Genomic DNA, 23,701 nt, shown 5'->3' with positions numbered 1-23,701 from the left:
GCGCTATTGTAATTGTCAAGGGTCAGGACCAGAAGGGAAGAGAAGGCTGGCGGGTCTGGTCCGAGAGGGAGAGGGAGATGAAAGGGTCGCCCTCCCCTGCCCCTCCAGCTTGTACCCTTGGACACTGGGGACCCAGCTCTGAGGCTCCGGCATCCAGAAGGGCTGTGAGGAGCCTCCAGCAGGGTCCGGAACTTCCTGGCTGGGAATGAGAGCGCTGACCATCCGGCCTTCCCCTCAGCCTCCACACCTCCACCAATGCCTCAGCGATCTCCTTGGGAGGAGGGATCTGAGGCCAGAAGAGGGTTCCCCAAAGGGTCCTGAGGCTCTTGCCCTAGGCTCGGCTGCCTCCTCCCATCCCAGCCGGCTCCAGAAGCTCCCCGGAGCTCGAAGGGTTAAAGCCGGCTCCAAAGTCGCGCCTGTGTCAGCCGCCCCCGCCTTCCTCCGCGCACCCCCTCCCACCTGCCACAGACAGGCTGCAGAGAGCTGGCCCGGGAGGCTGAAGGGGCTGCCCGGGCAGCTCGCTGCCCAGGTGGGAGACAGAGGCTGACAGCTGCACGCAGCAGGATCCCCGAGTGCCCAGGCCGCTGCCCTCGCTCGCCCCCGGCCCTCCACAGGAAAGCGGCGATCGCGAGCGTCTCTAAGGTGCCATTTCAGACCGAGCCCGAGAGCGCAGAGCGCCCAGCCGGCCCCAGCACCTGCAGCCAGGCACCGCGCCGCCCCGCCTGCCCCGGAGGAGAGGAGCCCACAGGTGCTCGGCAGGTGCCCGGCGGGATGGCCGAGGGGCCCAGGAAAGGAGGAGGAGGCGCGAACCCCTGGGACGGGACGGGTCCGAACCCGGGAGCCGAAGCCGAGAAGGAGGCGGTGGTGAGGCGGCGGTGCTGGCGGAAGGAAGGGGGCGCGGCGAGGCCTGAGCTGCCCCTGCCTAGGTTCGCGTGGCCCCGGGGCACGACCGAGGACTTCCCGGTGGAGGAGCAGTTTCACCAGCTGCACCTCAGAAAACAGGTGTCTTACAGGTAAGGGAGGGCGCGGGGAGGCTCCAGGGGCCTTCTAGGTGAAGCCTTCGGCCAAAAGGGGCCTCACCTTACGCCCACAGGCAGGATCCTGCCATTCCTCTCGCCCCTGGACCACTCAGCCTTGCCATCTGCCCCCTCTGGAGGCTGGCACACTGTTGGACCCTGCAGGCACGATCCTTGGCATGGGGGGGGCAGGGTGAGAAGGGCACACACTGAGCACCCAGCAGGAGAGGCACCACCCCCTTCTCTGCCAGGGGTGGGGGAGAGGGACAGAGAGATGCCCAAATCTCTGCCCCCCCCCAGTCCCCATCTCCATCTTCCTCCCAACGCTCGGAAGTGGCCTGGTAGCAGAAGGGGAGGGGCTCAGATCGCCACGTTTGCCCCCTCCTTGCCCTTCCTCAGCAAATGGAGGAAATGTTTCTTGTAGGTGAAGTCGCGTTTTTTCCGTTATTTGGCAGGGGAAAAAGAGGGAGGGGGGGGGATGGGTAATCATGGCAGGAAAGGAGGTCACGGAGGGGCCCATCTCCTGCTCTAGCCATGTGCACTGTTGAGGGCAGGAGGGAACCTGAGGGTGATGGAGTCCAGCTCTCTCATGGTACAGATCGGGAAACTGAGTCTGAAAATAGCAGTGGCTTGCCCAGGTCCACAGAGGCAGGAAGTGGCACAGACTAGATTCCAATGGGGGCTCTTCAGCTCCAGATCCAAAAATCTTCTCAGGGGTCCTGAAATCCAGATCCAGCCCTGGCTACAGTGAGGGCTTCTGGGGATGAGCTTCATCCACCAGCCCTGCTCATCATTGTCTCCCTGCCCCAAACTGTGAGTGGTTGGCACTGGGAAGCTCTCCAGACTCCCAGAGGAATGAGGGGAAGGGCAAAGCTTCACCAGGGCAGGGAATGGCCTTGGGGAAATAGCTTGAACCCTGGTGAGATCCTCTCTGATCCCCTAATATGATAAGGGTTTGGGTGTGGGAGGAGCACTCTTGGGCTGAAGCCAGCTGTCCCTGTTAGTGTGCTGGTCATCTGGAGAGGGAAGGCCAGAGGAGCATGGAGGATGGGGCTGAGCTTGGGCAGAGGGGCCGAGCTAGGAGACCCCTGCAGCCAAGGGGCTTTTGGGGATTCTGGGAATGGAGAATGGAAGGATCCAGGAGAATGGGGTTCTTTCAGCCTGTGGGCAGGGGGAAGTATCAGGACTGGACACTGGATCCTGGCTGAAGGGGGCCACTTGTGCTGAATGCTGGGGGATACAAGAAAAGTGGCCATAATAATAACAATAATAATTTGTTCTTGTTATTGTTGTTCCGTCTGACTCTTTACGACCTCATTTGAAGTTTTCTTGGCAGAGACACTAGAGTGGTTGGCCATTTTATTTTCTGGCTCATTTTACAGATGAGGAAACTGAGGCGAGCAAGGCAAAATAATAATTATAATTGCTCACATTTATAGAGCACTTTAAAGTGCTTCATAGGTTATCTCACTATCTCACATAGGCTCCTCACAACTCTATTATTGTGCTGTTGTTATTGTATTTTTAGAGATAAGGAAACTGGAGGGGAGAAGACTCCAGTGACTTCTCCAGGGTCATACAATTAAATAAGTTTCTGAGACAAGATTTGAATTCAGGGCTTCCTGACCCCAAATCCAGCATTCAGTGGTTTTGAAAAAATCCTGTCCCTGCCCTCATCCAGCTCACATGCTAATGGTGATGAATATGAAGTTGAGAGACAGTGGATAGAGAGCCAGGTTCAAATCTAGCCTCGGATACTTTCTAGCTGTGGGACCCTGGGCAAGTTGATTAACCCCCATTGCCTAGACCTTGCCACCCTTCTGCTTTAGAACTGATTCTAGGTCAGAGGATTAGGGTTCTTTCAACAGTATGGAGGTCACTATAAAATATGTCGAGAGTAGATGGAAGATAATGCCAGAGAGAAGACACTGGGGTGGGACTGAGAACAGGAAATGTCTCCCCATAAAGGTGCGATGGAGGGGGCTGGCATCACCTGGTCAAGAGTTGGGTCATCCCACTTGTGGAAGTTCTAGATTGGCACTGAAAGACCTGGTCTCTCCTTTTCACTGGACAAGACTCTAATGTCAGGTGATAAATGGTAGAGAAAGAGGAGGGAGGGAGGATTAAAGCATTTATAGAGCACCTACTGTGTACCAGGTACAGTGTGAAGCATTTGGCAAATGTCTCATTTGATCCTCACAACAACCCTAGGAAGTAGATGTTATTTATGTCCATTTTACAGTGGAAAAAACTGAGGTTGAGATTAAATAGCCTACCCAGGGCCACACACCTAGTAAGTATCTGGTGGAGGATTTGAATTCAGGTCTTCCCAACAGCAGATTTATATCCACTCTGCCACCTAGCTGTCAAAGAGCAGTGAGATCTTTCTCTAGCTGAATCCTTGGAATTATAGGGAACAGAGATGGGACATCAAAGAGAAGAAGAAGAAATCAAATCTGACCTCCCCGCTCTGAGGCTGGCCATATAGCACTCAAAGGAATGGATCTTGGTCACTTCAGGGCTTTCTCAAGAAAATCATTGGAATTTCCATCCATACTCTACCCACTCTGGCATATTCCTTGACTCCTTCTTAAGTCTGTCTGCCCCAAGGAAACACAGGATTGTAGAATAAAGATGCTCTTCTGACCCTGGCAAGACAGTCAAGAGGACTGAACTTGCAGCCACAAGACTTGAATTCAAATCCTGACTAAGCCACCTTAGGCAGGTCTTTTTTCTTAGCCTCATTTTCCTCACTTAGATGAAAAGGCTAAATCAGATGATCTCTGAGCTGCCTTCTAGCTTCAACCCTAGGGTCTCTAATGACAGCTCTCATTTTGGAAGCACTTTAGGGTTTACAAAGCATTTTTCTCCTAGAAGAGTGGGTCAGCATTTAAGGTTAGGGTTCCTTAAAGCTGGGCCCAAAGAAAGGACAGCTGGAGGTGGTGGATGAGGGTTAGTGGTTTCAACAAGAATTTAGTTCAAATCTGGCCTCAGACACTTCCTAGCTGTGTGAGTCACTTAAACCCCATTGCCTAGCCCTTACTACTCTTCTGCCTTGGAACTGATACTCAGTATTGATTCTAAGACGGAAGGTTAAGGTTTTTAAAAAAGAAGAAGCCACAGGCCAAGCAGCCACCCTTCCTCCTGCACCCAGAGACTACCACGTGGTCCTCTAGCCAGCCTGGAAGTATCTGAGCATTATTAGTAAGAGAGATGCTTTCACTCTCCTTAGAATCCAGACATGGCGATGTCTACTTCAGAAAAAGGAAAGGGAGAAAGAAGGGATGAAGTCAATAGTTATTGACTAAGCACCTGTTGACTAAGCACTGGCCTGGGTGGTGGAGATACAAAGACAGAAACGAGGGTCCCTGACCTCTTTGAGCTCCTCTTGTCCCCAGGTTAGAATAAGCTGGGACTACCAGGACACAAAGGAATTCCTTGGTTTAGAGTTGTGTTGGCAAACCTATGGCACATGTGCCAGAAGGGGTTGCTCGCTTTCCCCTCTCCATGCGCACCTAAGGACATTTCTCCCTCTGCCCAGCAACGCAATAGGAGCACTTTCTCCCTCCCCTCTCTGGGATAAGGGAAGGGTCTCACATGTGGTGTGAGGCTTACAGTTTGGGTATTTGGTCTCTAAAAGGTTTGCCATCACTGGTTTAGAGTTTTTCCATAAGCCAATGAAGAAGGGAGGAGTGGAAGACCCAGACCTGTAGCCCTAAGTAAGGAAGAGTCACTGTCTCTTTCCCCCATTCACACTGGCATAGCCTGGGCTCCCAACCACACCAGGGTCACAGTTGTGGGGATGGAGGATGCACAATCAAGAGACCAGGATCACATGGATCATCATCTAGCCAGGAAATACAACTAAGAGAAAAGGGGGAAGAGCCTGGGGTTTGTAGAAATAAATTCACTGGGACCATTGGGCTGTGGACAGAAGATACCCAGAGTTCTCTAGACTAACACAAGAGTACCAGTCACTTGATATACTGTGCCAACTATAGTCATGTCATTCATTCACTTATTCATTTATTCAACAAGTATTTCTTAAAGTAGTGGGCTTTGTACCAAAATGAAACAGCCCCTGCTCTCAAGAAGCTTACATTTGTTACAGAAATCGTATTAGATTTTAAGCTAAAAGGCAGGTAGCGGGGCAGCTGGGTGGCTCAGTGGATTGAGAGCCAGGCCTAAAAGATAGGAGGTCCTGGGTTCAAATCTGGCCTCAGACACTTCCCAGCTGTGTGACTCTGGGCAAGTCACTTGACCCCCATTGCCTAGCCCTTACCACTTTTCTGCCTTGAAACCAATACACTGTATTGATTCCAAGACAGAAGGTAAGGATTTAAAAAATGAATAAATGAATGAATAAATGAATGAATGAATGAACAAACAAATAAATAAATAAAAGGCAGGTAGGTGGCTCAATGGTTCAATGTTGGACTTGGAGTCAGGAAGTCCCAGGTTCAAATCTGGCCTCTGGCACTTACCTGTGTGACCCTGGGCAAATCATCGAATCTCTGTCTCCATTTCCTCAACTGCAAAATGGAGATAATAACTACTTCTACCTCCCAGAGTACCTCTAATGAATAGTTAGGGTTTCTAAAGAGCTTTGAGGTTCACAGAGGAATAAGTGAGATAATACCTGGAAAGAGCTTTGCAAACGTTAGAGCTACGGACATGCTAGTGATCATTGTTGTTATTATCTAGTCCGGAGATTCTCAAAGCTGTCTCCAAGATCTAAACAGTTTTCATATTAATACAAAGATTTTATGTTGCTAGTCTAGTAAATATCAACAGCTTCAGACTGGCACGGACAAAAGCTCTTTGGAATCCCCGACATTTTTTGAGTGTAAAGGACCCTTGGGAACACAAAGTTTGAGAACTGCTGATCTAGTCAATCCCCTCATTTTACAAATGAGCCAACTGAGGCCCAGAGAGTTTAAGGGCACGTGCCTCAGCTAGGATGTACCCCCAGGGTGTTTTTTTATGCCAAATGAATTTCATTTCCCATAAGTCCCTCAAAAAGTTTGCTGTGTGTAGGACTGAAAATTGGAAGGGAATAAGGGGACCAGGAAGCTCCTGAGCAGAAATGGGACTGAACGGTGTGCTCCCGTTGTTAGGGCTTCTAAGGAGCCTTAAGGTTCACAGATGGTTTTCAATCATTACAGAAAGTCTAGGAGGTGGGTACTCCAGGGATTTGTTACCCTATTTTACAAATGGGGAAATCGAGGCACAGAGAAATAAAGGAATTTATAAGAGTTAGAGGTTCTATTTGAACCCAGGTACCTCCTGAAATCCAAAGTCACTATACCAAACTGACTCTAGGTCTTCAGAAGGGTAAGGCACTTTGGGGGAAGAGGAATGGGCTCATGGGATTCTAGTGCTAGGACTGGCCATCTAGCCCAGCCTCTCATTTTACATATGAGGAAACTCACAAGTGAAATGACTCCCTGTTCTCTCCTGGACCAAATAATAAGTCCTCCACTTGACATTTAAAGCCCTTACAACCCAGTTCCTTTCTACCTTTCTAGGCATGTTACCTGCACCCTACCTATCCCCAACCCAGTGACACAAAGGGCTGCCTTATCCCAGATAAAGATATAAAGATGAGGAGGGGGTATGCTCTGCCTATACAAAGGCACAGAGGTGGGAAATGTCTGAATTTCAGACATGAACCCATGTCTGAAATGATCTGCCTCTTCTCTTGCCTTCTCACTTCCCTGACTTCCTTTTTTGTTGTTCAGTCATGTTGGATTCTTTTTTTCTTTGAAAAATTGTATTTAATTAATTAATTTAAAGTATTTTTCCATGGTTACATGATTCATGTTCTTTCCCTCCCCTCCTCCCACTTGTCTCCTGTAGCCATGTTAGATTCTTCATGACCCCCTTGGGGGTTTTCTTGGCAAAGATACTGGAATAGTTTGCCATTTCCTTCTCCAGCTCATTTTACAGATGGGGAAACTGAGGCTAACAGGATCAAGTGACTTGTCCAAGGTCACACAGTTCATTTGAGTCTGAAGTCACATTTGAATTCAAATCTTCTTGACTGTTTCCACTGCTCCAACTAGCTGTTTCTTTAAAGCACCTCTAAATCCACCTTCTTCCATTCCCTCCTTCCTTCCCTCCAGGATTACCTCCCATTTATGCCACACATACCTTGTACTTACAAGGAGGGCAGGGACTGAGTTTTTGCCTTTCTTTGTCTACCCAGGAAGCACTTCAGTGAATGCCCCGGTAACTTGCCCAAGGTCACACATGTAGAAAGAAGTGAGATTTGAACCCAGATCCCCCGACTCCAGAGGCTGTACTCATCATCCTCTGCACAGGCGGTTGTTTTGTTTATTCCCAGAGGGAAGAGCTTGAAGTCAGGAGAGGAAATCGCAGGAAGCCCATTTCTGCTGGGTGGGAGGGACCTCGTAATGAGAGCGGTCCAGAGGGAGTGGGCTGGCTGTCTCAGGAGGAGGGAGCTCCCCATCCCTGGAGGTCTTCAAGCAGAGGCTTAGCCACTTATCAGATAGAGCAGAGGGGACTCCTGTTCAGTCCTCGAAGGACCAGACAAGCTCCAAAGTCTCTTCCAGATGTGGGATCACACTTGTAAAGCATTCATTAAGCACCTACTACACGTCAGGTGCCGTGTTAGGTTCTGGGGTTAGAAACACAAACAGAGGTGGGGGGGGATCCACTGGGGACCCAGAAACAAACCCAGTTTCCCCCCTCCCAAAGGACTCACCTTCTTCTATGGGGATGTCGCATGGCAGATATATACAAAACCTACAGTGATGGGAGGGGAGGGAACACTAGCAATGGAGTGAACCAGGAAAGAGGTGGGACTTCGGTGGAGCCTTGAAGGGCTTTGGAATTCCACTGTAGGCGAGGGAAGAGGGAGTGTCATACTCTGCCTGGGCACCACCATGGAGGTGGGAAATGGTGCGTTGTGGTCTCTGCCCAGCAGAGTCGCTTGGGCTGCAGTGCCAGGGCAAGGAATCATTCTGAAAGTTCAAGATGGTGCCATGTCCATTGGCCAACGATCCTAAGGGAGTCCTGTGTGTAGGCTGGCTTGACCAGGAAGGCTTCTTGTAGGAGGCTGGGCTTTGAAGGATGGGGGGAGGCTTAAGGGATGGGTGCCAAGGGGTTGGCACAGATAGGGAAAGGAGCCGGAATCCCTCGGGCTGCTCCCTTGACCTCCTTGGCCACCCCACCCCACACTCTCCCTCCCATTGTCTCCACCAGGCGGGGCATCAGCTGCCAGGGCACGCAGAGGCGGATAGCCTCCTGCTGCGGGCACACGGCTGGCTCCTCGTGGGAGGGGGCACCTGATCCAGCTCCATGGCTGCTATTTACCAGCAGCTAAAAATAACCCACAGAGTGACAGAGAGCTGGGGCCGATTTGTAATTTAAATAGCAACAGGATAAAGCAGCAAGCTGGAAGAGATCACATAGTGTCCCGAATTAAAAATGCAAAACTTGGGGGGGGGCAGGGAGCTGAGAGGGATGGGGAGAGCAGGAAGCGGGGGGCACCCCATCCCCTCGTCCTTCCTCTGCCAAGGGTGGGGCTCGTGTCCTCATTGTCTGGACCTCTCCTTCCCATTTCCCCTGATCTCCTTCCTAAAGTCCTTCAGCTCATAGGAAATGGCCCTGGATGGGGAGGAGCTCCTCATGCCCAGAGTGACCTTGACTCAGTCCCTTTCCCCCTCTCGGGGCTCCAGCTTCTTCACCCAAATGAAGGCATCTGGTGAGTTGCTCCAAGTGGGGGCCCTTTCAGCCCTTACCTTCCAAGCAAAAACCAGTATTGATTCCAAGATGGAAGGTAAGGGGCAGCTGGGTGGCTCAGTGAGAGTCAGGCCCAGAGACAGGAGGTCCTGGGTTCAAATTTGGCCTCAGACACTTCCCAGCTGTGTGACCCTGGGCAAGTCACTTAACCCCTATTGCCTAGCCCTTTCCACTCTTCTGCCTTGGAGCCAATACACAGTATTGATTCTAAGAAGGAAGGTAAGGGTTAAAAAAATGGGCAAGTTTGGAGGAAAGCTGGATCTAGAGGAGAAAGAGGATGAGCTCTGTGCTGGGCACGTCATGTTTGAGATGTCCAGAGGACATCCAAGGGGAAGCGTCCCCTGGGCAGTTGGACTCTGGAGGGACACCAGGGCTGGACACAAAGACCTGCATTAAAATAATCCTTTAACCGGGGAGAATACAGAAAGAGAACTTATCAAAATATATGAGTATAGAGAGAAAAGAACGCCTCGGGGGCAGCTGTGGCGGCAGCTGCTGTTCAGTTGTTTTAGTCGTGTCCAACTCTCTGGGACCCCATTTGGGGTTTTCTTGGCAGAGATACTAGAGTGGCCTCCGACTCACAGATGAGGAAACTGAGGCAAGCGGGGTTAAGTGACCCACCCAGGGTCACTCAGCTGGGATGCGTCTGAGACCGGATTTGAGTTCCTGAAGATGAGTCTTCCCGACTTCCACAGCTATTGTGAGGGGGCAGCTTATCAGTCCTTCCCACTCCCACCAGAGACTCAGCGATGTCATAAGAAGCATCTCCATTCGAGTCTGGTAGACCCAAAGGCACACATGAAATCACTCCTGCCCGCTGGAACTTTCTTGTCTAATGGGAGAAAAATGACGTGGACTCCGAAAAATAACAGACACCCCAAAATAACAGACAGAGTCATTTCTAGGCACTGACGCCTAAGAGATCAGCACAGGCTTCCTGGGGGAGGTGATGGAAGCTTGGAAGGAGTTCTAAGAAGCAGAGAGAAAGAGGGAGTCTATTCCAGGCTTGGGGAGACAGAGGCTCCCATGGGATAGGTGACTTATCCAAGGTCACACAGCCGGCGTCTCCTCAAAAAGGCAATGTACCTTCTGAGGAGAAGAAGAAAGCGAGCATCCTTAGAGCATCCGCTCCTGGCGCGAGGGGTTTAAGAATCAAAGTGCCTAGCCCATAGCCTACACCACAGAAATGTGAGCTATTTTTAAAAATCATTATTCTTCCTATTCTTAGCCCACATTTTGGCCTGAGCTCAGCGGCCCCGTGGGAAGGGAGATGGGGAGTCGCCGCCCCGCAGAGGCCCGAGGGAGGCGTCAGCGGGTGAGGGGGCACAGAGTGCTGCCCTGACTTTCTGGGAGATTGTTTGGGGGAGGCACCGGCCCCAGCAGCTGACTCTCACCTGCAGCTCTGCTGAGGGACTAAAAGCCTTAATGAGGCTACCCAGAAGCCTAAAGGCTAATGAAATTGTGTCTCTTTCCAGCTGGCAGCCCTGCCACGGGCACCTCTGTCTCCTCCACCACCGGGGGGAGGCGAGGGAGGGTAAGAGATCAGGGATGCAGGGAAGGGAGGCAGGATCCTGCCAGGATGGCCCAGGAAGGCCGGATGTCAGGGGAACCCCTTTGTCTCACCCCTTCCGTTCCTGCAGACAGGAAGCCAGCTTCCCTCCCCTTTGTGAAGACTTCCGGGCACCTACAGCCACTGTGATTCGAGGAGGATGGATCGAGTGGCTATTGCTGCTGGGGAGGTGGGTGAGGAAAGTTAGGGTCAGGGTTAGGGCCAGAGAGAAGGGAGCCCCGTCCCCCTGGGCAAGCAGAGAGAAGCATTTCCAGAGGGTATCAAGAGTGTCAGGGAGACAGATGGCTTGGTCATCTGAGCTGGAGCTTCTGGTGGAACTGAGACGGCAGCCAGGAGAGAGATCTGTGTTCAAATCCTGCCTCTGGCCCTTAACATCATGATTACCCTAGACAAGTCCCTTCTCCTCCTCGAGGTGTACCTTGCTCCTCTAGAAAATAGGAAGGAGGACGGACTTTTTTTTCTTATAAAAATACAAGTTTTGTGTATCTCTCCATGACTTTGGGCAAATCAACTTTTCTAGACCTCATTTTTCCCATTTAAATTGCTTCCAATCCATCAACATTTATTAATCGCCTACTGTGTACTCGGAAAACTGTGCTAAGGCCAGGACCTTGTTTCTTCATTCTAGACAGATGAAGAAATGAAGTCCAGGGAAGAGAGCATGAGAGGCAGCTCTGAAATTCTGGGATCGCTGGTGAGAGAAGGTAGCGCTCGAATGGGGCTTTGAGGAAGGGATGGGAATTTGAAATGAGAGGAGAGTTCTGGGAAATAAACTGTAATCTTATTCAGCCCTTCATTTCTTCATATTCTCTGACCCGGCAAACCCACCCCAAATGGGCATATGCCCCACTACTGGGCACATATACTCATTTGTTCCATTGTTGGAAAAATAGAAAACAGAATGCCAATAGCAGAACTCTATGGTAGCAAAGGGCTGGATGGTTAAGTAGGGCAGTAGGTAGAGCACTGGGCCTGGAATTAGGAAGACCTGAGTTCAAATCTGACTTCAGACACTTACTAGTTGTGTGACCCTGGACAAGTCACTTAACCCTGTTTGCTTCAGTTTCCTCATCTGTAAAATGAAGAAATGGCAAGACCACTCCAGCGTCTCTACCAAGAAAACCCCAAAAGGGATCAAAAAGAGTCAGACACGACTAGCAACCAAGAACAATAAAGCAAAGAACTGGAAAACAAATGGGTGCCCATCAAGTGGGAATAACTGAAAAAATTGTGCCTTTAGAATGTAATGTTGTGCTGTAAGAAGTGCCAGATGGGATGGACTTGGAGAATGGAAGAAGACTTGTGGCACAACAGCAGAACACAGACCAATGCAATGACCAGTCTCTCCTTGAATGGACAAATGATGAAACACACCTACTGCTTCTTGCAGAGAGGTGGTGGCCTGTGGGTGCAGAAAGGGGCAAACATCAACGGAGATGGCCAAAGCGGTGGGCTGTTTTGCTCGACTGTGCCTTTTTTTTTTTTTGGTCATAAATGGGGTTATTAGGAAACTTTGTTTAAGAGCATCAATAAAACTCTTGGGCAAGTCACTTCACTTCCATTGCCTAGTCCTTTTTTACCACTTTTTTGCTTTGGAACCAATTCTTGGTGTTTGGGCTCTCAATTTTACTCCCTGTGTGATTTGGGGGGAGCTTTGAGTTTCAGTTTTCTCATCTGTAAAATGGTTCCAAAGGTCCCTTCAAATTCAAAATCCTCAATGCATCCCAAGGAAAAGAAGATTCAGGTCATAGTTTCATTGATTTGAGTTGATTTTTTAAGCCCTCATGTTCTGTCTTGGCAACAACTTTCAAGACAGAAGGGCAAGCTGGGGCAGCTGGGTGGCTCAGTGGATAGAGAGCCAGGCCTGGAGGTGGGAGGTCCTGGGTCCAAATCTAGCCTCAGACACTTACTAGCTGTGTGACCCTGGGCAAGTCACTTAACCCCATTTGCCAAGCCCTTATTCTCTGGTTTTGTTTGGTTTTTTTTAACTCTTACTTTCTGTCTTAGAATCAATACTTTATATTGGTTCCAAGGTGGAAGACTGGTAAGTGACTTGTCCAGGGATACGTAGTTAGGAAGTATCTGAGGTCAGATTTGAACCCAGGTCCTCCTGACTCAAAGTCTGCTGTTCTATTTACCTAGCTGCCCCAGGAAAATTGATTTTAGATCAGGAAGACATTGTACCACGCATGAAGTTCAATTCCCTCACTTTACAGATGAGGAAACTGAGGCCAACTGGGGTAAGTGAGGCCAGACTTGAACTCAGGAAGATGAGTCTTCCTCACTCCAGACCCAGAACCTAGGTCCTCTAATTGAGGGCTTTGAATGATGGTAGAGGAATTGGGTTTGGCCCTTTTTGAGGACAGAGAGTGTCCAGGGGATGAGTCGAGAGCTTGGTGCCCCGGTACATTTCGTTTCCCAGACTCCCCACTCGATAATCCAGGGCCAGAAAAATGGGGCAGCTTCTTCCCCAGGGCTTCAGCAGAGCCCAGAATAATTGTGTTACCCAGATTCTTCCTGTGCCTTTCTGGAAGGCTCTGAGAGGCCCTGAGCTCCCTCGTGCCTGGCACTGATGCCTGCCAAGGGCATCTGCTCCTTGGTCCCTTTATCCCGGCCCTGCCTAGGAGCAATCCCTGTTTGGGGTTTGAATGGCCTTGAACTGTGTGTCTACTCTGCTTCTGCCACGGACACTGAGCTAGGCAGGCCCGCATGGCCCATCTCCTCCATTCATTCCTCTTTGTTCTTCCCCAGAAAAAATAGGGCCTAGAAAATTGGAGCCTGCTGCTAAGGGAAAGAAAGGGGGTCCCCCGCTGGTCTCCCTTCGGGCTCCTCAGGTCCCCGTCTTTTCCCAAAGCCTCCTGTCTTCCTGGGCCCCTCCTGGAGTCTCATTTCCTGACGCTGAGACTTTCAGATGCTTCAGAGAGAAAATAAACGTAGGCCCATTTCCTCTGTTTAACTGTTCTCTGCTGCTTTCAGGGATAACTGGGAGCATCAGAGCAGCCACCCACAGTACCCGGGAAGAGGCAGGCAGGGGCGGCTGGAAATGAGAGCAGCCTAGGAATAGTGGTGGTAACCATAATGACGACGACAATAATAATGCTGACATTTATAGAGCTCTTTATTTAGGTTTTCTTCTTTTTTAAACCCTCACTTTCCACCTTAGAATCAATGCTGCTTCCAAGGCAGAAGAGCGGTAAGGGCTAGGCAATGGGGGTGAAGTGACTTGCCCAGGGTCACACAGCTGGGAAATGTCTGAGGTGAGATTTGAACCCAGGACCTCCCGTCTCTAGGCCTGGCTCTCCATCCACTAAGCCACCCAGCTGCCCCCTCCCTATAATCTTAAGAGAATTGCCCTGGGTACGAGAGGGTGAAGCGCCTCAGCCCTGGGCACGCAAGCACTTGGGTCATCCTGACTCCAAGGCCACTATTCCACACTCTCTGTCTTATCCACCTCCCAGTCTTATAATGTGAGTCTTTGTTGCCCATCGTTGTTATTGTTGCCAGCCCACACATCCTCCCCTCCCAGGAGCAACAAGCAGCCTTCTGCAGGAGACAAGGCAAAAAGAATCTTTAGGAAGAAGACAGATCGGTCCAGAATGGAGAACCCAGGCCATCCCTTTGGTTCTCTGGCTTAGGAGAACCTGACGCATGAATCCTCCCCCAGAGAAGATCCTAGACCGAAAGAAAGGCTCTCTTTACCTCCAAATATTGGCAGCAGCATTTTCCATGGCAGTTTCCTCAGAAACAAATGAATGGCTCTCTAAATACATAGTTTATCTTCTTAGAGTTGCCCTGAGTCCTAGGGAATGACAAACTAGATGTCCATTATTGGGGGGGATTAAATAAAATAGGACACGGGGATGCCACGGAACATAGGTGACTGGAGAAGCGTGGGAAGACTTCTATAAACAGATGCAAGGTGAACTAAGCAGAACCAGGGAAACATTGTACGCAAGGACTGTACCAGGGGAAGTGGAAACAGCCACCTGTTTTATGGTGAAACTTTTTATATTGTTTTATATTGAAACTGTTTTATATTGAAACTGGAAGTTTCAAAAACATCCAGAACAAGCTTAGCCCCAGGAGAAGAGATATCAGAAGTTGCTCCTTTGCAGAGGTGGGAGTCCACAGCTCTGGAACACTACATGCAACCTCAGATTTTTTTTCCCCATGTATTGACTGATTTTTGTCCTCTCTTCCGCTTTTAATTTTGCTGATTTAATTTAATTTTCTAATTTAATATTATGGATTGTATTCTCTTCCTCTTTTAACATAGGACTTTGGTGGGTTGAGGGAAGTTGTAAGTGATTCGCCCATGTTCACACAGCTAGGAAGTGGCTGGGGCCAGATTTGAACCCAGGTTGAGCCACCTCGATGCCCCCAGGTTACGATTTCAGGGGCATTGGTATGTGCCTTGATGAGGAAAAAAATATTAGTCTGGGTTCTAATCCTGGCTTGGTTCCTTACCACATGTGCAACTGCAGGCAAGTCACTTTCTCCCAGACCTCAGTTTCCTCAGCTGTAGAATGGTGGGGGGGGACGAGCTGGTCTCAGAGGTCCCCTCCAGTTCTCGAGCTCTGCCCCTGCCTTCACGGGTAACCAGAAAGTAGGGGCCAGCCTTCTGGTGGGGAGCCTCTCTGGGTTCTTCCAGGCTGCACATCAGAGGAGAGATACACCAGCCATACTTGGCAGAGGCTACCCACCTGGCAGGACCTGCCAGAGCTTGCCTTCCTCAAGAAACTTCTGTCATGATGAGGCATCCAGGGAGGTGTTTTAAGAGAGGAAAATGTTACCCCTGGGTTGTGGGCAGGATGCAAGGAGGAGAGGCAGCAGTTGGCAGAGCACCAGAGGACCCAAGATTCCATCCTGCCTGTGTGATCTTGGGCAAGTCTTCAGCTTTCCGGACCTCAGTGCCCTCTTTTTAAAGGAGGGAGTTGGGTTAGACAGCTCCCAACCTCCTAGAAGGCAGTGTGGTGAGAGGGGAAAGAACGCTAGGTCAGGGGATACGGGTTCAAATCCCACCTCGGATTCAACTGTGGGTAAGTCATTTTCTCTTTCTGGGTCTTGGTTTCCCCCTTTGTAAAAGGAGGAGGCTTGGACTAGACGTCCTGCTACAGTGCCAGTCAGAAGAGATTTGTGTTCAAATCCTGACTCTGAAGCTTATTATTTGTATGACTTTGGGCAAGTCACCTCCCTTCTATGCAAAGGAGTTGAAGTAGATGACCTCTAAGATCCCTTCCTAATTCAGAATCCTGTGACCCATGGGAAGAGGCTGCCTAAGCTCAGAAGTCCCTGGGAGAGCCCCTGCTGAATGGGGGAGGTGAGCCAGCGCCCCTCCACCCAGAGACCTCTTAGGGAGGCTAAGAGAGGCTGGGAGAAGAGGAGCCCAGGGTCTGGGTGTCTGAAGGAGCCCCTACATGTCTGCCCAGGATTTTCAGGGACTGGCCGGGCAGGGCCAGGCAGGGCTGGGCAGGTAGCAGCTCCTGCAGCTGCTTTGGCCCCCGGCACTGTCTGGTCGGGCAGGGAAGCTCTTTGTGAGGCAGGCTTGTCCTCACCTGCCCGCCAGGGTCCGAGTCGCCGGCTGGGAGGGGAAGACACTGATGAGAGGGAGGAGGAGGGCCTGTGGTCAGCCCTGACTGGGGCCGCTGGCCTCCCACGGTGCCGGCCCCCTGCTCAGGAAGTGCCGAAAGAGGAAGAGTGTCGCCACTGCAGCAGCAGCTGCGGGGGCAGGATGAGAGTGCCGGGGGTGGCAGAGGAGGGGGCCGCAGAGGCAGCAGCAGCAGCAGCGGCGGAGGCGGAGGAGGCGCTGGGGGAGGATGGGACGCGGCCCCAGGGTGGCTGCTGAGCCCACACCATGAGGAGGCGGGAGCAGCCAGGCAGATGTGGCGCTACCGCTCTTGGGACGTCCCGCAGATGCCCGCCGAGGGCTCCGACACCCAGTAGGTACCCGTAGGAAGGGGCCCCCTGGGCGCCGGGCACCTGCCCGTCCCTGGCGGGGGGGGGGGGGGGGGGGAGGGGGATTGGGAGGTGAAGCCCCGGGAGGGAGGGCACTCCTCAGAGGTCCCGGCATCCTGGCCTTTGGGGGGCCTGAACGAAGGAGCCAAGATCCGCAAGGGTGTGGGGGGCAGGTCGGGGCTGGCAGAGACTGCAGAGGACACCCGAGAGCTCCATTTTACAGAGGAGATCACTGAGGCCCAGGGAGATGAAGCCACTTACCTGAGGCCACCCAGCCAGTACGGGGCCAAGCCCGGAACTGAGCCGGGGGGCCCTGACTCTCCCTCCGGGTCTTCCTTCCATCGGAGTGCTAAGTCCCCACCGTGGTCTCAGGAAAAAACATCCCAGAGGGTCTATTGTGTAACTTCCTCAAATGAACCTTGCAAATGGCTCGGGGCTTTTCAGGACTCCCCTCCTTGCAGTCGAGTCAGCTGCCCATCGCCTTGGGGCAGGGGAGCCCCTCCCTCTGCCTATGGGCAGCTCCCCCCTCCAGGGCTGCTTCTGGGCCCAGGGAGCTCAAAGGAGAAAGCAAAGCCCGAGCTAGGGGGCTGGGCCCCGGGAGCCCAAGCTTGGGGTACCCCCTGGCTGGTAAGAGCCCTGAGAGGGAGGTGGAGGGGGAAAGTTGAAAGTAACACAGGATATGCCTTTACTGAGGAGGGAGGTGAGGCCGCTGATTGGGGGAAGGAGCCCCTGCCTGGGGGACCTGCTGTTCTCCTCATGCCTTCCAGAGACTCTCCCCAAAAGGGCAGGATTCTGCAAAGGGCTCTCCCAAAGGGTGACCCCAGACCTCAAAGAGGGGATGGGTCTAGAGCGCCAAGAGGCCACGCCAGCCACTTCCCAGCTGCGTGACTTTGGACAGGTCACTTCCCCTCTCTGGGATCTTTAGTTTTCTCATGTCCCCAATTCCAATAGTTGTGCCCCCACAGGCCCCCTTCTCCCTACTGTCCCCTTTTTCCCAGCCTTAGTGGAAAGAGCAGGAAGATGGGAGCCATTCCTTCCTTTTATGTTTATGAGCTGGGCGACTCGTGGAATTTCTCAGGGACTCGGATTTCTCCTCGAAAATGAGGTTACTGGGTGGCCTCCAGGGTCTAAATCGGGGAAATGAGGATTGGTGAAGAGGGAGGTAGACAGGGATGTGTGTGGAAGGGGAAGAAGCCTTTGGATGTGAGGATGCAGGGCATGGGCATGGGGGCAGTGAGTGTATACATACATACATGTGTATATATATATATATATGAGTGCATATCTGTGTGTTTGTGGGTGGGTAGGTGGGTGATTGCTCTGATATTAACAATGGCAGAAACCAAGCATACAAGTAGGATCTGTTTTGCGTCGTCTTTTTAAAAATTGAGAAATATGGTGGCAGTGGAGTGGCACAGTGGGGAGAGCACCAGGACTGAAGTCTGGAGGAAATGGGGTCAAATCTGGCCTCAGCCACTTCCTAGCTGGGTGACCTTGGACAAGTCACTTAACCCTGTTCACCTAGTCCTTGCCCCTCTCTTAGAGTTGTTACTAGGACTGAAAATAAAGGTTAAAAAAAAAATCCCCCCCCCTGAAATGTCAATTTGTCACATTCAGCAAAGTCCCATCATGCTTGGAATTGGATTTCCCACAATGTACAATTTTAGAAAAAGCTGAGCAAAGAGAGAGAGAGAGAAAGAGAGGGGGGAGGGAGGGAGGGAGGAAGAAAGGAAGAAAGAAAGAAAGGAAGAAAGAAAGGAAGAAAGAAAGAAAGAAGAAAGAAAGAAAGAAAGAAAGAAAGAAAGAAAGAAAGAAAGAAAGAAAGAAAGAAAGAAAGAAAGAAAGAAAGAAGAAAGAAAGAAAGGAAAGGAAGGAAGGAAGGAAGGAAGGAAGGAAGGAAGGAAGGAAGGAAGGAAGGAAGGAAGGAAGGAAGGAAGGAAGAAGAAGAAAGAAAGAAAGAAAGAAAGAAAGAAAGAAAGAAAGAAAGAAAAGAAAGAAGAAAGAAAGAAAGAAAGAAAGAAAGAAGAAGAAAGAAAGAAAGAAGAAAGAAAGAAAGAAAGAAAGAAAGAAAGAAAAAGGAAGGAAGGAAGGAAGGAAGGAAGGAAGGAAGGAAGGAAGGAAGGAGTGAAACTAGAAATCCACACAACCTTCTACTTTCACAATTTCAGACTGTTAAAAGAAAGGTCTGTCTGAGATAAGTTGGCTGGGCCATGGTTTTTATCTAACTTTTGTTGCCACTTAAAGTTACCTTCTTTTGCACAGCAGTTTGTCCTGGCAGCAATCATGAGAATGTAGTTTCTTCTTTGGGATGGGACACACTGAAACCCAGCCATGCCCCCCATGGTCTCCCCATTGCTGCAGCTTGGACCCCTTGAGCCCTTGTGGCTGTAGCATTTTGTGATTTCAAGTTGCGTAGAATTGGCAGAAAATTGCTGAGTCCTTTGAGGGTTCTGTGGCCTCATTGCTGTGGAGACTCCCCCAGAGCACGTGGGGCACATGGTGACCTCTGATGGCCTTCTTACTGCCTGTGATTCTTGTCCAAGGCCTCTCGTGAGAGATTTCATAAGCAGGTCACCCTGTGGGCTAGTGGTCTTCCTTTGGATTGGGGATTCTTAACCAGGGTTCTGGTTCATGGATGGATTTCTGAGACCCATAAACGTGGAAAGGAAAATGCCTGCATCTTTGTTTTCATTGTTCTCTAACTGAATTTTCACATTTTCTTCCATTTGGAATATTAACTTTTTTTTCTGAGGATTTCATCAGTTTTATTAGACCTACCAAGGGGCTCATCACACCCACCCACCCAACAGGTTAAGAAGCCCTGCTCTCAATCTCTTGCCATTTGGAAGATGCTGGTGGAACTCATAGGCTGTCCACTGTTTATCCCTCCATCTCCATGAGTGGCCAGTCCACCTCTGTAACAGACATCCTTTATTCTGATGAGATCCTTTACGGTGATTTTTTTTGTTAATACCAACACACACCTACACTATATCTCACCATTGCCATTTGGATGGCAGTAAACTTTCATTCTTTTGAGCCTAGAGCAAAATCACAGTATCGTGATATTTGGGAGGACCTGGATTCAAATTTGGCCTCAGACACTTCTAAGCTATATGACCCTAGGCAAGTCACTTACTCTCAATTTCCTAGACTTTACCACTCCTCTGCCTTAGAATATATTCTAATTTTTATTCTAATTCAGAAGATAAGGGTTAAAAAAAAGAATACTAATATCATTTGAGAGAGAGGCAAGAAGCTCAGAGCCCAGATTGAGCCATATTTTCTTTTTAGATATGGCTAATATGGGAATTTGTTTCACTTGATAGTACATGTTTGTAACAAGATTTTTTTTTTTGCTTTCTCTTTTAAGGGGATAGGAAGAACAGAATGAGAATCAAAAAAATTAATTTAAAAAGTATTGATATTAGGTTGGTACTCTGTTTCAGGGAGAAACCAGGGGCCACTGAAAGCACCACAGAGAAGGGCAGCTAGGTGGTTCAGTAGTCAGAAAGCCAAGCCTGGGGAGGGGAGGCCCTGGGTTCAAATCTAGTCTCAGACACTTCCTAGCTGTGTGATCCTGGGCAAGTCACTTAACTCCATTGCCTGGTCCTTTCTGCTCTTCTGCCTTGGAAGTGATACTTAGTATTGAAGGAAGGGGAAAAAAGAAACAAAGGAGAGAGAGAGAGAGACTTGGAAGTGATACTTAGTATTGAAGGAAGGGGAAAAAAAGAAACAAAGAAACAAAGGAGAGAGAAAAAAAGAAAGAAAGAAAGAAGAAGGAAGGAAGGAAGGAAGGAAGGAAGGAAGGAAGGAAGGAAGGAAGGAAGGAAGGAAGGAAGGAAGGAAGGAAGGAAGGAAGGAAGGAAGGAAGGAAGGAAGGAAAGGAAGAAAAACACCATAGTTTCCCTCTCTCCATTGAACCACCTAGCTGCCCCTTCCATGTGAATTTTTATACTGATCTCCTTTGAGTGATTTTTCAGTGTCTCAGGACTTAAGTCATTTGCAAAGAGCAACATCCAGAGAATGTCATCAAGTCTAGGGAATCCATCTTCCATTTGGCTCTGTGCTGGTTCTGGTCTACTCCAACAGTTGAGCACATGTTTGCCTTTTTTTAAATATTAATAATCAAAGAATCTCTCAAAGAAGTTGTCTCTGTTGTTACCTATAATACCATATGATGCTGTTGTGGTATTAGAGAAGAGCTTCTAAGGAGATGCTTCACTCTCCCAAATCAAGGGCTGTTTTAGTAATCAACAAACATGGTGGCAGTTTGCATTCTTGGCCCCCTTCTGTCAGTTGTGTGACTGTTATAGACAATTGTTTGTAAATGTCAGCCTGGCCATTTCTCCTGGATTCATCCAGGATGGTCTCAATGCATTGACATAGATTATTCTTATAAAGATTTTGATGAATTGGACAAACAGATCGATAGTTTTTGAGATTTTCCCAGCTGTCTTTTTTGTTGTTGTTAATAAAAAAGTCCAAGGACAGAAACATGGGATCCCAGATTTAGAGTTGGAAGGGACCTTAAAGGTCAACTCCCTCTTTTTACCCATGAAGAAAATGAGGGGGGCAACTGGGTGGCTCAGGAGCTTGAAAGCCAGGCCTAGAGATGGGAGGTCCTGGGTTCAAATATGACCTCAGACACTTCTCAGCTGTGTGACCCTGGGCAAGTCACTTAACCCTCACTGCCTAGCCCTTACCACTCTTCTACCTTGGAACCAATAGACAGTATTGATTTTAAGACAGAAGGTAAGGGTTTGGAAAGGGAAAAAAAGAAAGAAACAGAATAAGAGAGGTTAAATGATTTTTTTGTTTAGGGTCTCACAGCTACTGAGTGTATTAGTTGAATTTGAACCTGGGCTTTTGGGACTCCAAGTCTAGTGCCCTGTCTGCTGTGTCAAATTCTCTAAGAATCATCGAGATGGACAGACATTGAAGGAATGTCCTGAATTGATGAACTTATGAATTAAATCCAGCATATAGTGTTTGTTCCTCTCTCCTCTTTCAGCTATCTAGAGAACTGCGCCTTTAGTGTCCTCAAAGTTGTGTTGCCTCCAGTATGAACCACCTCTTTGTATCGCAACCTCAAGGGGGGGGGGGGTGTCTCACCTTTGTTTTCTTTTGGATCATTTCTGAGCACTGGATCCTAATGCAGCAAACTGGGGAGCGGATTGAGTAAACATGCAACATCCCCACTGTCACTGAGGGGAAAAAAATGTTTGCTTTAGAAATCTTCATGGATTGTTTCTATTTTTGACTGTTCCTTGTATTTCCTTCCGGTTTTATCCTCAGTTCCCTTAGGACAATTTGATCTCTTGCCAAGCTTTCTGTAAACTTGTTTTCTCTCCATTGCTTCTGTTTAATGAATTGATACTACTCATAATCCTCCACCATCATAGGATTTTATGACAATTTATATTCTGAACTATTACCTTTGGTTGCCCCATCACTATACTTAGCAAGAAGAGTTTGCTGGTTGGGACAAATTCTAACCTCTTTTGGTCACCTAATTATGGTGACAGATTTATAACAGTTAAATTTATTTAGGAAACCAGGATGGTCACTGTCAGAATCTGTTCTTTTATCTATTTCCCATTTTTTGTTAATAGCTAATTTAAATAGGTTAGGTTGGAGTTTTCTATGACACTTTGCCATCTTTTCTTATTTTTGTTCTTTCTACTAATTGATTTTAACATTTGCTTTAATAAGCTGGTGTCTGACTATGTGTAGACAGCAGATTCAGAAATACTATCCACATTAGTAACCAGTTGTTTCTTGTTTGTTAAAATAGTAGAGCTGATTTTTGGGGTGCTATTTTTTTGCTCTCCACGATCCCTAACTCTTTGCTTAAAGAAAATTACCTAGGTGGAACACTTTTGTATTATCCATAAGCTTTATGCTTATGTTGTTTCCTATTTCTGAAATCTTTTTTTAGCATATTTTTCACTCTTCCCTATGCCCAAGGGGGGTGTGAAACTCAAAGGAGACAATGGGGATAAATCATTTTATAAAACATAAAGGGCTATCTAAATGCTGGTTATTATTATTTTTATTATTAACCTCCAGTCTGAACATGACTTCATTACCCAGGTCTTCTACTGAATTCCTATTGAACTCAAGCAATGTTTATTGTAAGTGTGCCAGAAAATGTTTAACAACCAGACTATAGAAAACAACAAACCTATGTGTATATGTTTGATCTTCATTATTAATAATCTCTTTAGTCTAGATAACCAACAAAATAATAAATAAATTCCATAATGTTACCAAGTATTAAAGGATGCTTGCATTAAATTGAAGGAGGTCACTGATTCTTTTTAGAAGGCCAGTATATCTTCATCCCCTGCCTCAGATTGTGGCACACAAATGACCATTATTTTCATTTTGGACTTTCTGTAAGTGCTTTTCACAAACAGTATGATATAAATATGATCCAGAGGCATCTAGTTGGCTCAGTGGATAGAGAGCCAGATCCTGGTTTCAATTTTGACCTCAGAGATTTCCTAGCTGTTTGACCCTGGGCAAGTCACTTAACCCCCACTGCCTAGCCCTTATCGCTCTTCTGCCTTGGAACCAATATACAGAATTGATTCCAGGATGGAAGGTCAAGGTTTTTAATAAAAATTTAAGAAGAGAAAGAGAGAAAGAAAGAAAGGAAGGAGTCCCCCATCTACTTTTGTTAACAAAATGATTGTTTCTAAGGAGGAAGTAGAATAGGACTTCATGGAAGCCAGAAGCGCATTGAGATGAGAAGGTTGGGATCTTGTTTCAGGGTGAGACTTGAGGCTTTTGAAAATGCTGCCCAGTTCCCCAAATCTAGCCTTTGGTCCTCTTCCATTCTGAGCCTAGTTCACTCCCCAGGAACCATTTCTTCAGCTAAATAATAGGTCTTGAAGGATCAACTCTATGGATTGTTCATCCAAGGGTATGACCTAGAGATCAGAGCCAAGATGGCGGCTTAGTGGCAGCCTGATCTGGAAATGCTCCTGGAATTCTCTCAAACCAAGTGAATGACCTGGTCTCAACCATAGCCACTCTTCATCCAAGGAGAAACTAGGAATGTTGCAAGAGAAAAGGAAGGGATACTCAGTGAGGCTGATCCAGCAGTCCCCACACAATGAGAAGAAGGCCCTTCCTTGCAGAGTGGAGCTCTGGGTGGATTCATTGGTGCTCTTGGAAAGGAATTTCATGATGTGAAAGTGAGGAAGTTCCAACGCTAGTATTGTAATCTACCATCTTGTAAATTGTCATTGTAAATCTAGCACAGATAAGAGCTAACATTTATTTGGTGTTGGACAAATATTATCTCATTTAATCCTTACAACTACAACTCCACCGAGAGATGGTTATTGTTCTTTGATTGTCTTCAGTCGTGTCCAACTCTTCA

The 23,701-nt window shown here is 48.6% G+C and overlaps 1 protein-coding gene across 5 annotated transcripts in view; it reads left to right on the top strand.

The window, feature by feature from the left end:
* The first annotated feature begins 248 nt into the window (after window positions 1–248).
* Window positions 249–23,701, top strand: part of DGKZ (diacylglycerol kinase zeta) — a 60,133-nt gene continuing 36,680 nt past the window's right edge. Inside the window, exon 1 of one of the 5 annotated variants that reach the window (XM_056801870.1) lies at window positions 249–1,013. In XM_056801870.1, the coding sequence (XP_056657848.1) occupies window positions 772–1,013 (242 nt within the window). In that variant the 5' untranslated portion in view covers window positions 249–771. Of the gene's footprint in view, window positions 1,014–15,931; window positions 16,297–23,701 lie in introns of those variants that run through there. The other 4 variants (XM_056801871.1, XM_056801872.1, XM_056801875.1 and 1 more) reach the window with 4 other exon arrangements.

The sequence above is a fragment of the Monodelphis domestica genome, chromosome 6 (genome assembly GCF_027887165.1).
Source record: "Monodelphis domestica isolate mMonDom1 chromosome 6, mMonDom1.pri, whole genome shotgun sequence".
In the NCBI taxonomy this organism is placed as follows: Eukaryota; Metazoa; Chordata; class Mammalia; order Didelphimorphia; family Didelphidae; genus Monodelphis; species Monodelphis domestica.
This window is presented reverse-complemented; position numbering and strand designations above follow the sequence as displayed.